The 14,331-nt window shown below is 60.0% G+C and overlaps 3 protein-coding genes across 4 annotated transcripts in view; 1 reads left to right on the top strand and 2 right to left on the bottom strand.

Annotated features, from left to right (window-relative positions):
• LOC135317686 (cadherin-related family member 5-like) overlaps nt 1–14,331 on the top strand; it is a 116,134-nt gene that overhangs the window by 21,932 nt on the left and 79,871 nt on the right. The gene's annotated exons all lie outside the window — the stretch shown is intronic.
• The window catches only part of LOC135317687 (uncharacterized), a 273,809-nt gene that overhangs the window by 258,475 nt on the left and 1,003 nt on the right, over nt 1–14,331 (bottom strand). The gene's annotated exons all lie outside the window — the stretch shown is intronic.
• On the bottom strand, nt 10,095–13,756 carry LOC135317689 (uncharacterized). Its single transcript, XM_064474118.1, has 5 exons — nt 13,697–13,756; nt 13,235–13,336; nt 12,077–12,184; nt 11,295–11,439; nt 10,095–10,657 (listed from the first exon to the last, which is right to left on the bottom strand). Exons 1-5 carry the CDS (start codon nt 13,698–13,700, stop codon nt 10,255–10,257), a joined length of 762 nt encoding a protein of 253 aa, XP_064330188.1. The 5' UTR covers nt 13,701–13,756; the 3' UTR covers nt 10,095–10,254.

Below are 14,331 nucleotides of genomic sequence, written 5' to 3'. Positions count from 1 at the left end.
TGGGTTGGATCTCTTTGCTTTTTCAGCAGTGGAGACCACCCCGGCAGCCCCAGAGAAGCCCGTCGACCTGCCCGAGCAGGGGCCACAGGCCTTCGCTGAGGCCTGTCCTGAGCTGGCAGAGGACACCATGGCCAGCTGGGTGCTCTCCTGGCTCAACACCTTGGAGAGCGAGGACAGCCTCCCCGATGGGCCTGACAGCCCCAGCCTCGCCGCCTTCCTCCACGAGCTCCCCGACCTCTCCGAGTACGTGGCGGAGGGCGGCTGCCCCAAGGAGCCAGCAGCGGCGGCGGGGCTGGGGGACGGTGAGGTCTCTGTCGACGACGTCGACGACTTCACCAGCTTCCTCGGCCGGGTCCCTGACTTCTCCGAGTACGTGGCAGAGGGCGGCTGCCCCCATCAGCAAGTGGTGGCAGCAGGGCTGGGGGACAGCGAGGACACCATCCCTAATGGCCTTCCTTTCCCCAACAGCCTCATCAGCGCCGATTTCCTCGATGACCTCCACGACTTCTCCATGTACGCGGCAGATGGCACCTGCCCCCAGGACCATGCGGTGGTGGCAGGGCTAGGGGACAGTGAGGACACCACCCTGACCACCAGTGTCCCCAACGTGACTGCCGAGGCCCTTGATGAGCACCCTGACCTCTGTGGGTATGTGGCGGAGGGCTGCTTGCCCCAAGGAGCCACTGGTGGCGGCGGGGCTGGTGGATGGCGGGGACACCATCCCCAATGTCCCCGACTTGACAACTTCCCTTAACAAGCTCCCCCACCTCTTGGAGTACAGGGCAGAGGGCGGCTGCGAGGTGGAGAAGTTGGCAGCAGTGATGCTGGTGGACGGTGAAAATATCCTCGCCGATGTCCCCGACAGCCTGGACACCACTGCCTCCTGCAGCGAAGACCCTGACCTGGAGTACGAGGCGGAGGGCGGCTGGTGCAAACGCCGCCTGCAATCGGGGATGCTGGGGGATGCCGACCCCTTCTGGGGGGTGCCGGCCTCCCCCTTGCAAGACACCAAGGGGAACCAGGGCGAGGTGTCAGCAGTCCTCCCCACCTGGTGGCGGCCGTTGGACACATCCGAAGAGAGCTCTCCGGAGACTGCATGGGAGACTTCTGAGGACAGTCCTGTGGACAGTCCCCAGAACGATCCCCTGCAGGCTCCTCCGGAGACGGCAGAGGAGACTTCTGAGGACAGTCCTGTGGACAGTCCCCAGAACGATCCCCTGCAGGCTCCTCCAGAGACGGCAGAGGAGACTTCTGAGGACAGTCCTGTGGACAGTCCCCAGAACAATCCCCTCCAGGCTCCTCCAGAGACGGCAGAGGAGACTTCTGAGGTCAGTCCTGTGGACAGTCCCCAGAACAATCCCCTGCAGGCTCCTCCAGAGACGGCAGAGGAGACTTCTGAGGTCAGTCCTGTGGACAGTCCCCAGAACGATCCCCTGCAGGCTCCTCCGGAGACGGCAGAGGAGACTTCTGAGGACAGTCCTGTGGACAGTCCCCAGAACGATCCCCTGCAGGCTCCTCCAGAGACGGCAGAGGAGACTTCTGAGGACAGTCCTGTGGACAGTCCCCAGAACGATCCCCTGCAGGCCCCTCCAGACAGTCCCCTGCTCAGCGTCCTGCAGTTCCCAATGCTGAGTCCCTTGCCCAGCTCCCCAGAAGCACCCCCAGTGTCACCAGCCCCACATGGCCCAACTGGCGGAGACGGCGCTGCGGAGGCAGCCTCGGATGGGTCCGACCCACCTGCTGCTGCCGCCGGGCGTTGTGTCCTGCCAAGAGGGGCCCCGATGGGGAGAAGCGGGCGGCAAGCAGGCCAAGGGAAAGCTGGACGGCGACAGGGCAGTGCAGGTGGCAGCGGGCTGCGGGTGGGAAGCAGCAAGCGCAGAGCATCCAATACCACCAACGTGCCTGCCAAGCGACGTAGGACCCGAGAGGAAGCCAGAAGGCAAAGGCTCTTCATGGGGCGGAGAAGAAAGGTTTAATGCAGCGGCCCACCCAGACACCACAGCACGGAGGACTTGAACTGCTGCTCTGGGACTCCCGCCCCACGCCCCACCCCAGCCTTGTGACCCTCAACTGCTCCAGTCCCACAGACCCATGCTGGAAGCTACGGCCCCCCGCTGCCCGGGGGCTGCGATACGTTCCAGGGAACACACAGCATTGCCAGGTGCCAGCACAGCCGGTGTCAGGGCCCAGCCGGGCCCCGCAGCTCCCGGCAGCACTGGGCCGCACGCCCCTGCAGCACCCCAGGGAGGCCCCAGGAGGCCCCGGCCCGGGAGGAAGCCGCGGAGCAGTGGGCGCAGGGGCAAGGCGGGGCAGACGTGCTCACCCCTCCAGTGAGACACGGGAGTCCCCTCTGCCCGCCCTGATGGTGCCAGTCCTAGGCCCACTGGGTGCCACCTCTGATCCCACTGCCTTGACCCTGCGCCGCTGCCGGCATCCCCACCGCAGCCTGGAACCAGAGTCCCCAGGAGCAGCATCCCCACCCGGCGCTGAGGATGCTCCTCATCGTCCTGAGGGTGCCCTTGCTCAACTCCAGCCACAGTTTCCACCTGCTGGGGCACACAGTGAAGGTGGTGGGGCTGATGCCCCAACCACCCAACCCGGAACCCAATTCCTTGATGGCAGCCCCGAGACCCAGCGCAGCACTGGATGCCTCAAGCCCCCGCTGACGGCAAGAAGGACACGGCACCGGCGGCACCATCGAGCAGCAAGGCACGCACCAGGTCTGCCGACAAACCTCAGCAGCCGAGCGGGCTGTGCTTGTCGCCCACGGAGGCCAAACCCCACGGGAGGGGCTGCCGCAGCAGCTGCACATGCCGCCACAACCTCCCAACGACTCCCCGCTGTCCTTCGGGCCCTGGGGGGGCTCACGGCTGCGCCCACCCCGCTGGAGGAGCAGGAGCAGTCGGTGCCCATCACACCCGAGCAGCGGCCCCAGCGGGAGCGTGTGAAGACGCTGGCCCAGGAGGAGCAGGAGCGGGCGGCCCTGCAGGTGTCACCGGGCAGCTGCACGTTTGTGTGCAGAGGGAGGCCAGCATGGACATAGCCAACGACTACGGCTACCCATAACCCACCGGCCCAGAACCGTCCCCCCCTCTTCGGAGCTGCCTTTTCCTCTCTAGCATTTGACTGCCGACAGAGCAGTGCCGCGGTGACGGCCTCGGTCAACACCTTCCTTCCGGCTGCCCTGCGAGGTCCTTGCACCTCTCGTGGTCAAGACAGTGTGATCCTGCTCTACCTCATTTGGCTGCAAGAAGAGTAAAGGAAGAAGCAGCTCCCAGAAGCCTCAGCAAACAGTTTGGCAAGGTCTTCTAGCCTGCTTCCACAGTCACAAGACCCCGTGCTGTTAGTATAATGTCTCGTTGCCTTCTCTAGAAAGGCACTGAAGCAGAATGGCCTCCCTGTCACTGCTCGCTACCAGCAGCAACAGAGGCCTCAGAAAGGCCAGGATTTCGAGTCTTTCACCAGCAGGCCAGGAGTAGTGCGTACTACGGGATGTGGCCACTTGTAGCCACTTGCAGTCCAGACGCTCAAGGTGGTTTTAGCTTCAGCTGCGGTGGTTGTAGGCACTGAAGCTTAAACCCAAAAGGAAAGAGAAAAAGAACAGCTCTCCAGGCACACGCTGTTCGGAAGTTAAAGCAGAAGAAAGGCCAGCGTGGCACACGCTCAAGGACAGGGCTGCCTATAGCCCTTTGGCAGGGAAGCTTCTCCCCAGCCAAGCGCATTTCTCCTCCTCTCCTACAGTTCTCCTCCCTCTCTGTCCCCGTACCTTCAGCTGCAAGGTCTGACTGCGATTCAGCACTGCCCGGAAAGTGAACTGTCCCATGAGCCTTCCCTGCTCCTCAGGTTCCTACTTCAGGCCCAGGAGAAACACGGGGGTGGAGAAACCAGAGCGCCTCACACACTGTGGGAAGACTGAACTTCAGTCGGTGAAGCACGGGTTTATTTCAGCTACGCAGTCAAAGGAAGACGAGCGCAAGGAGCAGACAAGAAGCTGCACCTAGGTAGCACGCCACGCTTGCCTACTCAGCGAGTCTAGGCTGCCACCCAGAGAAGGAGCAGATGTTCCCAGGGGGAGGGGGGTAACCTGAGGGTCACAAATGCCCACGGGGATTGAAAGCCAGAAGGGCTAGGACAGTGCGCTGTGCCACCTCCTCTTCCCTGTGGCTCCCCAAGTTCCATCATGCCCCAGAACCTTCCTTTCAAACAGTATATTGGACAGAAGCGCAATACAGCTCCAAGGAGCTTGCTGCTTCTGCGAGCCAGGAGGAGGCCAGAGGCCGCTGGACTCTTTGACCCATACTCACCCCCGGCTTAGAAACGCTGTGCAACCCACAGCCCCCCACTCTGGAGAAACCACTCACGTAGACAGCCACGTCCTTTGGAGCTCTGCCGATGCTGTCTCCAGGGAACGTTGTCCTGAAACGTGGTCCATGGTGACTGCTCTGGGAAGGATTGGCACAGACAGCTTGATGAAGGCTTGTCCCCGACTTCCCAGCAAGGGCCAGCACTTTCCCACATGGTTTTCAGGCTGGAAGGAGAAGAAGAAACTACGTTCACATGGAGAAGGGTGCCCTGGCTCTCATTCCTGCTAGGACCATCACAGGATTAAGAACTGATTTGGCCAAGCAGCTCGGCTCTGAACCGCAGACAGTGCCTTCGGTCGGACCCTGCGGGTACCAAACAGAGAAGCAGCCGTGAGAATTCACGGGTCACAAGAGCACGTCAGTGGAGAAGCACTTGCATGGCAGCGAGCTGGGTGCGCTGCCTGAAGAAGCTCTCTGGCCTCTCTCGGTGTGCAGCAACTCGCCAAGAACAAGCAAGGGATGGTGCGGCTGAAAGGCACCGGCCCAGGGCAGGTGGCAACTAGGGTCCCACCTGGACAAGCCTTTCCTGTAAGGAGAAGCCATTGCTCCCCCATCCAGTCCCACCTCCTCCCACTGGCACCTGCCAACTCTTCAACTTGTGCAGGCGGCTCAGGGGCAGTGCCAGGACAGCCTGCAAACGCAGCGTGAGGCCCTCCAGCAGGGCAGGCTCTCAGCACCCGCTTGTGCTCACTAAGAGCCCCCGTGAGCTCACGCCCGAGACCTCTGCAGGCACCTTTCCCACTCTGCTTCCATGCCATGCTGACAGTTTGCACGATGACTGGGAAGACACAGCATGCAGGACCAAGCGACCCTGTTAGAAGCTTGCGCAGAGGACCTGGGGCACTCCGGGGGAGAAAATACTCATTTAAATTAAAAGAGCTGGGTGTTGGCTTTGCAGCGCCTCTCTCTGCCTGCGGGCATTTGCTCAGTGGGAGGGAGGGTGGGGGGTTAACGCAGCCCCTGCCCACCCCGCGGGTGGCTGAGCTGGGCTGGGGATGGCTTATGTCCACAAACAGGTATTTTTACATTTAAGATAATATGATTCTATTTTTATAAATAATAGATTTATTTTTTTACAAATAAATATTTTGAAATTATAATATTTGTATTATGTATACGTCTATGTATAATACCATATACATATACACACATACATAGATATGTAGCTACGCATCCCACCACAAATCCACACAGGGAAAGGGGAGGGGGTGTCAGGAGGGACTGGGATGTGGGAGAGGGGTGACATGACCCCGGGGCCCAGGACTCACCGCAGTTCCTGCTCTCTGCACTGCCAGGCACATGGCACAGCTCAGGCACTTCTGTCTCTCTCTCTCTGTCTGTCAGTCTGTCCCTGCCTCCCTGTGCTGCAGCCCCGCTCACCTGACTGCCTTCCACCTCAGGGCACCCACGGGTGCCTCACAGCTCGCACCCCAGGAGGCCGCCCCGAGGCACAGCTCAGGGGGGCCGGAGCGGGGCCCAGGCCCAGCTGGCTGCTGCCAGGACAGGCCCGGGGGCGGCCTGGGGCTGCGGGACAGGCCTCGGGGCAGGGGCTGGGGCCGGGGCAACATGGCCGCCCGGCAGCCCCTGCCCCAGGGCTCCAGCTCCCAGCATGCCCCGGGGCGCGCCTTCCCGCCGCCCGACCCTGCGCGGGCACCGCGCCCCCAGCCCGAGCCAGCCGCCCCCCCACAGGCCCCACGGCCGCCCCCCCGGGGCTGCGGGACCCGCCGCCACAGAGACCGACAAGGCACCGGGAGCGTGCAGGGACAGAGACGTGGCACAGGGAGCGGGGCAGGGGGACAGCGGGGAGAGGGGCAGAGGGAAAAGGCAGCGGGGAGAGAGAAAGGGAGAGGCCGGGACGCAGAGCGGGACACAGGGCGAGGGGAGGGCAGGAAACGACCCCGAGAGACTGAGGCAGAGGGGCTGTGGGTCAGGGCAAGGAGGCGCAGAAGGGCACAACAGCCGCGGCCTCCAGGGTGGAGACGCAGGAGGAGCAGAAGGGGCCGGGGAGCAGGACGGAGGCCCCGAGAGCAGCAGGGCCGGCCGAGCGGGGGATACAGGCGGGAGAGAGGGGACAGGCGGCAGCACAGAGGGGAAACAGGCGGCCAGGACACGGCGACAGAGAAAGGAGAAGGCCAGGGAGCGGGAGAGAGGTGTAGGGAAAGGAGACCATAGCAACAGGCTGTAGGACAGACAGGGAGGAGTTAGAAAATACAGGCACGGAGTCAGACAGGGAAGGAAAGAAAAAACCAGTGATGGGACATGGGAAGAGAGTAAAAGTAGCAGTTCTGGGCAACTGCCCCATTTCCTGATCACTGCCCAGGAACTGCTTGCACCGTATCCGATCGTCGCTCATGGGCTCTTCCCTGAGCCCCTCTGACCGTAGGCCAGCAGCGTGGCGTTATAACCTTGCCAGGCGCTCTCCAGCACTCCCTGACCACGACCACCAAAGACCTCTCTCTAACAAACCACCAAGAGCCTCCTCTTCATAAGCGAGCCACCAAACGCACACACAAGCACTGCTCTCTGCCAGGAGAGCCCTCGCTAGCAGTTTAAATTAGCAATCAAGACTGGCAAGCACGCTTGACAGCAACACTCAGTTCCAGGATGACAAGACATGTAGATAAAATCTAGCCACTGCTTCACACCAGGAAAGTGATAAATGTCGGTCTTTTGCGTTACGCTGACATGAATGTTAGTAACGGGAGATAAAGGAACTGACCGGCCTCCAGCTGCGTATCAGTGACAGCTGCTTCCAGCTGGTTCTTTGACTCAAGGCTTACCTGGCCCACGGAACTGCTGGATCCTGCGGAGATGAGCATGCCGTTCTCGTCCTTTAGGAAGCTCCTCTGAGACCAATAGGCTGGATCAGAAGCAAAGGCTTTGCTGTGCCCTGGATTCCTAGGGTCACACACGCCTGTGCTGTCGCTGTTCACAGAAGTCACACACCTGCTTCCCGCATCCTTCTCTCCCTGCCTATTAACATTACAATTGCAGCGTCAAACTACCAGCAATCAGGCTTTCACTAATAACTCATGGTCTAGTCTGGGTTTAAACCAAGTTCATCCGCAAGGCACAGCTTCATCTCCTAAGCACACTAGAGAAGATGCTGAGGTGGGACGGCTTGTAGCTGTGGCTCATCTAGCCTAACCCACAGCCCAGGAGTTAATGACGTATGCCGCACTTTAGCTTTCGTCGTGCAGAACAATCCCTAGAGTCACACTGATGCAGCCTGCTTGATTTCTGGGTGCAACAAGCCCTCAAATACCTGATGTGTGGTTTCCTAAGCACAACTCTGCTGGATCGGTCAGCTCCAAAACTTAAAAAGCTCAACTCACCCCAAAAATGTTAACTTGCGCCCCTCTCCTGGTTTGGAATATCCACACAGCGAAGCACCACGGAAGCCTTGTTCACCAGACAGTTGCCGGACAAACCCCGTTGTGACACAGAGCAGCAAGTCAACAGGAGCACAGGCTGCACAAAGTCAGTGCTTGGCAGCAACCTCATCCAGAGCAGGAACTCCACTGGCAGAAAACCTCTTCAGCTTCCGCTGGACTTAGGAAGGGACTTCCTCAAGCCTCTTTCCTCCACGGCTACCCCAGCAAGCAGCAGTGGGGCAGCAGTGGGGCAGCGCTGCCCGGCTCCCCTCCTGCACCACTGACAAGCAACACAGCAGGCATGGTGCAAAAATCAGCCTCCACCAATGGCCCCGAGCGATCCGCATCAGAGATTCAGAAGAAGGAACGGCGCAACGAAACCACCAACAGAAACACACTGGTTACTACCAGGGCGGAGCAGCCGGCATGGTGTGTGCTATCCTAAAGCACTCTGAGCATGAGGGACACAGTTTCCCCTCAAACACAGCAAGTGAAATCCACCTGAGGTGGCACCCCAGCGCCTCTCAAGGGAGGCCAGCCGTGCGGCCGTGTAGCCGAAACAACCAGCCAGAGAGCGCAGCGTGACCACAGCAGTGCCCAGCGCCTTACGAGACGCACTGCTGGCGCTGCTGCAGGGACAGGGCTTGTGTCCACCGGAACAGAGGCTGCTGTCAGCCCAGCGGCAGCCGCCAAACCCAAAAGAACCCTTACACCTGGTAGCATTGCCCCAGTCCGGGAACAAACCCTAAATCCAGAGGCGCCCCACACCTGGCTGCACCCACCAGACCTAGCAGCAGGCACCAGACACAGCAACGCCCCCAAATCCTCAAGTTTCCCCCAAAATTGGCAGCAACCAGCAGACCCAGGCACACCCCCCAAAACCTGTCGGCGACCTCCAAACCCACAAACACCCCCAGACCCAGGGGCACACCTTAAACCTGCCAAGAGTCCCCCAAGCCCACAAGGAACCGCCAAACGCAGAAACAGCCCCAAACCGGGCACCTTTCCCCACACCAGGCAGCACCCCCGAAACCTTGCGGCACTGCCGGCCCCAGCGGGGTGCAGCCGCCCCAAGCCTGGTGGGGGGAGGCCAGGCCGTGGCAGGGCGGCGGGTGAACAGAGTAGGCCTCCGTGCCATGGAAGCAGGTTCAGCAATGGCTGAAACACCGCTTTGGTTACAAATCCAAAACTCGGCACCGTATGGGCTGCGAGGAAGAAAATTAACTCCATCCCAGCCCGAACCAGAACAGACGCTGTCTCCGTTACGGCTTGATAGCAGCTTTCTGCCGCTCTGTCGTTTATTGACACCGTGGGCATCCACACCCCTGCTTGCCCCGATAGGAAGTTTGGCCCCAAACTGCTGAATCCCTGGTTTTGCTGCTGTTACAACGCGCACAATTGTGCTACTGACCTCTATTTATTGCTGTGCCATTCTGCTGAAATTTACGCTTGACCCCTGAAGCTGTTGCTCAGGAGTGTGTTACAGAATCATAGAAACACAGAATGTTCTGAGTTGGAAGGGACCCACAAGGATCATCAAGTCCGGGATCATCCTGTCCCTGCACAGGACAACCCCAAATTCACACCACGTCTCTGAGGGGGTTGGCCAAGTGCTTCTTGAACATCGCCAGGCTTGGCGCCATGACTGCCTCCTGGGGAGCCTGTTCCAGGGCTCCACCACCCTCTGGGTGAAGAGCCTTTCCCTAATAGCCAACGTAAACCTCCCCTGGCACATCTCCCTGCCATTCCCTCAGGCCTATCGTGGGTCACCAGAGAGAAGGGATCAGTGCCTGCCCCTCTTCCTGCCCTTGTGAGGAAGCTGCAGACCGCGATGAGGTCTCCCCTTAGTCTCCTCTTCTCCAGGCTGAACAAACCAAGGGACTTTAGCTGCTCCTTGTACAGCTTCTCCTCTAAACCCTTCACCAACTCCATGGCCCTCCTCCGGACACTCTCTAGTAACTTTATATCCTTGATGTACTGCGGCAACCAAAACTGCACCCAGCGCTCTAGGTGAGGCCGCACCAGCGCACAGCAGAGCGGGACAATCCCCTCTCTCCATGGCTGCAATGCAGGGCTTGATGCACCCCAAGACATGGCTGGACCTCTTGGCTGCCAGGGCACGCTCTTGCCTCGTATTCAACTTGCCGGCGACCAGAACCCCCGGGTCCCTCCCTGCAGAGCTGCTCTCCGGCCTCTCATTCCCCAAGTCATTTACAAAGAGATTAAAGAGTACCAGCCCCAAGATGGATCCCTGTGGAACCCCGCTAGTCACTGGCCACCAGCCCCATGTAACCCCACTGACGAGAACCCTTTGAGCCCAACCCCCCAGCCAATTGCTCACCCACCGCATTACGCGTTTATCCAGCTGTGTGCTGGACATTTTGCCCAGGAGGAGACTGTGAGGGACAGTATCAAAAGCTCTACTGAAATCCAGAAAGATCACATCAGCTGGCTTCTCTTGGCCAACTAGGTGTGTGACCTTGTCATCCAAGGAAATCGTGTTTGTTGTCACTCCCCTATTGGCCCTCGCATTCACCGTCGCTCCCCAAATCCATATCCTGGCGGGACTGCCCCAGGCCCTTGCAGGAGGGCTGGAGAAATGGGCTTGGGGGGCGAGGGGGTGGTTGCCGTTTCTCCGGGGCCCGGAGGGTGCTGGGCCGGTCCCGCAACACCTGGCTGGCTGAGTTGGACAGCCATTTGGGCCGGGGCGGAGGCGGGCGGGCCGGGCGGCCGTCCGGGCTGGTGGAGGCTGGTTCCCCGCCGGTGCTCCGTGGCTGGTGGGCCGCTTTTCCAGGCACATGTGACGGCTGCTGGTGTTGGGTCCAGCTCTTGGAGGTGCTGGGGTGGGCAGTCCAGGTGTCCGGGTGTGAGGGGCAGCTGCTGGTGTCGGGCCGGGCTCTCGAAGCTGCGGCGAGGCGCCTGCGGAGAGAGGAGGCTGCTGAGGCCCCGCCACGGCTGCGGTGCTGGGTGGGTGGCGGGGCAGAGCTGCGCGCCCCATGGCATGTGGGCACCCGGCTGCACGTGGGAGCTGTGGGCACAGAGAGCTCTGTGCAGAAAACGGGGCACCCCGCGCCCCTCGGCTGGGGCTCTGCTCCCATGAGCTGAGAGCTGGGAAGGTTGCTCACCACAGTCTGGCTTGCTGGGATACCCTGGCCAAGGTGAACATCTGGAGATTACAGCATCACCTCACAGGGTGATTTCTGCTGCTGGGTTCCCTGGCAGGGAGATGTCGCTACTGCAATTCTCACTTTCTGCGGCAACGTCATCCCTCTTTGTTTTCCTGCCTGACTTTGCTCTGCCTACGTCTGTTGCTGGGTCTGCTCTTGTCCAGGCAGGGTCACTTTTAACTAATACTTGCAACAGTAAGGACACGTTTCAGAAAAGAGGGCCCATGGGTTGAGAGGACAGTTAGAACATCTCACAGCAGAAACCTCAGTCCTGTTTGGCCAGTAACTAACTCGGCACGCCAGAATACCCTACCTCAAAATGCTTCGTGGCTAACAGCAGCCATCTAACGCAGCAGTTTGGCTGCACCTGCCCCCCGCCACCAACTCACCGCCTTCTCTTCCTCCACAGGCGGATCACACAACAGAAAACCATCCCAAGCAATATGGAGCCCACGACCGCCACGGCGCCTTCTATGCAGTACTTCTGGAAAGCTTTTGGATCCATAGCATTTCTGTTTCTCGTGCCATCCACGCCTGGAGGAAGGATTCTGTGTGTTAGTGTGTCCTGCACACTACTGCTCATCTCGCAGGAGGCCTGACATTGCCAGGAGATGCTCATTCTCGCTTTGGTAGCATCTCTGAGCCACGGAACATCCTGGGGCTGCGACATTTCCTTGGCTTCAGGAGAAGCAAAGGAAGCTCCCAAGGTCGTTGCAAATCAACACACTCTGGAGCCTCTCTTTCTCCTCGCAGCTTTGCTTACGCTCTGGCATGGCCATAATCCAGTTTTCCCAGTGTCACGGGTTTGCTCCCCCTTCTTGGTGATCCTTCACGTCTGCACACACTTTCCTTTGTGCTCACCCACCTCCGCTTTGCAAGGCTTGCTAGAGCTGCTGCCTGGGGGCTCGCTCTGACCCTTTGGGAACACTCACGAGGCCATCAGCAGAGGGTTAGGAGCGAGTGTGTCTCTGGCACGCTGACGGCAATAACCTTCACACCCCAGAGATGGGAGTCACCCTCTCAGAGCTGCTCCTGCCTTCTTTAGAACACTTGCTCTCTACTAAGAGTTTGGCTGCTGACATGGTGTGCAGTAGCGAGAACTCGGGGAAGAGCCTGCAGACACGCAGAGATTTTGACCTGTGGCCCTGGATGACCAAAGGACAGCAATTACCTGGCACCTCCACTGACTGAATTGCCCCTCTTCTGTCATCAGAGACTGGCACCGCGTGACTGCCTCCTTCCTGAAGCGCCTCATTCTCCGCAGTCTCACGGTCCATCTCTTTAGAAAGAAAGCGGGTCAGTTTAATTAGGCATAATTAGATGTAAACGGACAGCAAATCCCAACCTGCTGAAAGGCTAGGGGATTGCATGCGATCTTGTTCACATTCCACTGAGTGCATTTCGGGCAAAGGGCAGGACGATGGTACATGACTCCCTTCAGAGAGGGCAGGAAGATGCCGTAGCAGGTTCAGCCGTGGAAAGAGCCCTTCTGAGAAGCACGTCCCACCGTGCCAACTCCATCGCACGGTAAGGCTATCAGGCACACGTGGTGGGCTGAACCGCAAGCTCTTGCAACCATGTTCTGGGCACTTTCACGGGTGGCGGTGAAGAGCCCACAGTCCCCCAAGACACGAGGAAAACCACAGCCAAGGTATCTAAAACACAACTGGAAACAGACAGCCAAACCATGCGAGACTGAATTCACAGCCCCTCATTTTAGCTGCCTTCAAGGTGGGCGTCCCGCCTCAAGCTGCCCGCCCAGCTCCCACCTGTCCCTGACTCCAGGGGGTCACTCAGAGTCCTCGGCCATCAAGGAGAACAGCGGGGCTGGACCGGCTGTGAAGCTGGGGCTGCTCCCATCCTGGCCAGGGGCTGCCTGCAGCACAGGCAAAGCCTGCCGGTCTCAGCCACCCCAAGATGCCTGCGCACCCTCTCTGCCGGCCAAGGGCACTCTCCCCTCCGGTGACTGGCAGGGTGCCGGCCCTCTCGCGGCTTGTCAGGAATCAGCTCCTCGGCAAGTCCCTCACGCATTCAAGGCGTGAGCGCTGCCCATCCCTGACAGCTGGATACCAACCTCTGCCCAGTCCAGCTCTGACCGCTAGGGGTATAACTGGGGCAGCAGCTCTCCCTGGGGCTCAGCTTGAACCACAACTGGCAGCAGAGGCTCTGGGCCACTCTGTGGCTCACCAGCGCCTGCAAGGCGTGAAACTGAGAGTCACCGCAGTGAGGCTCTGATCAATCCCTTCCTGCTGCGTAGCTACGGCTGGGCCAGACAGGCATCAAACCCTCAGCTTCCCAAGTCTTCTGCTTAAGAGTGATATATACCCACCAAGCGCTGCCTTGTCCAGGTCCTTCAGGATTTCCTTCAGGACTTCTGATGACCGCTGGGAAGACTTGCCTCTTTCAGCTTCATACTTTGCTCTTTGGGGACCTTAACAGAAAGTAGCCAGTTAAATTTCTCTCTGATAAAATACTGAAACAGAGTGCTTAGTCTGTGCAGCCAGTCAAGACTGACTACTCACCCCTGCGATGCCAGGGGAGCTCCAGCGCGGGATCCAGCCCAGAAGCTGGAAACGCCCTCCCTGTACCCACACCTGCAACCAAACCCCCACAAGAAGTTCCCATCACACATTGGGATATTCACTGTCAGAACTGAAGAGGAGAACGTATGAGGGGATCGTGTAACCACGTGGCACACACGGCCTATATTGTCACGCCTGCAAGAGATGTCTCGCTCACATCTGGGCTCTGAGCTGGCAGCTCTCCAAGGAAGTCAAAAGCCATGACGTACCCATGCGATATCCCAGCGTGTCAGCCCAGGAACCCAGACGGGAAGCTGGATATCCATCGCCTCCAGCCATGCTCCATGGCACTCGTCCCTCCCTTCCCCTCAAGAGCATCGTGCCCCGGGCTGTGGGCTGGGGCTCTGTGTCCCATGGGGACCTGGGTTCACCCAAGGAGAGCACTGCAGGGCTAGAGCAGGAATGCTCCCACCTTCCCAAGTGGGCATCTCCCAAGGACAGAGGTGCCTGAAGCTGAAAGCCAGGACCCAGCCAGGAGCGGCAGAGCCACGGCTCCCGGCACGACTGTCACCAGCCTGGAGGAGAAGCGCTCCCACGGGCTATTGCCTGGCCTCTGCAGAGCCACTCCGGCCCCAGCATGCAGGCTGGGGGAAGGCTGCCCTGGGGCAGGGCGGCACAGGGCCAGCTCCAGCAGCAGCTTCTCACCCCGTGGCACTGCTCCTGACCCCACCGTTCACCTGGAAAATGCCCCTGCAGTGGCCACGCACCCCTGCGCCTCCCCGGGGAGCGTCTGCCTCCAGCTGCCCGTGGACCTGCCCACGACTCACCTGCCCGAGCCTGGCCCTGCTGCTCTCCCAGCCCTGCCCCACCACCACCCCAGCCCCGCTGTCACCCCGAGCAGCCG

Source organism: Phalacrocorax carbo, chromosome 26, assembly GCF_963921805.1.
Source record: "Phalacrocorax carbo chromosome 26, bPhaCar2.1, whole genome shotgun sequence".
NCBI classification, from domain to species: domain Eukaryota; kingdom Metazoa; phylum Chordata; class Aves; order Suliformes; family Phalacrocoracidae; genus Phalacrocorax; species Phalacrocorax carbo.
The sequence above is the reverse complement of the archived record's forward strand: the minus strand, read 5'-3'. Positions and strand labels throughout refer to the sequence as shown.

Coding starts and splice junctions, on each gene's coding strand:
- LOC135317689 (XM_064474118.1), bottom strand. Junction 12,185..13,234: donor CCTGGACAAGGCAGCGCTTG/GTGGGTATATAT, acceptor TTCTTTCTAAAG/AGATGGACCGTGAGACTGCG. Junction 10,658..11,294: donor CTGTGGAGGAAGAGAAGGCG/GTGAGTTGGTGG, acceptor CTCTCTCCGCAG/GCGCCTCGCCGCAGCTTCGA.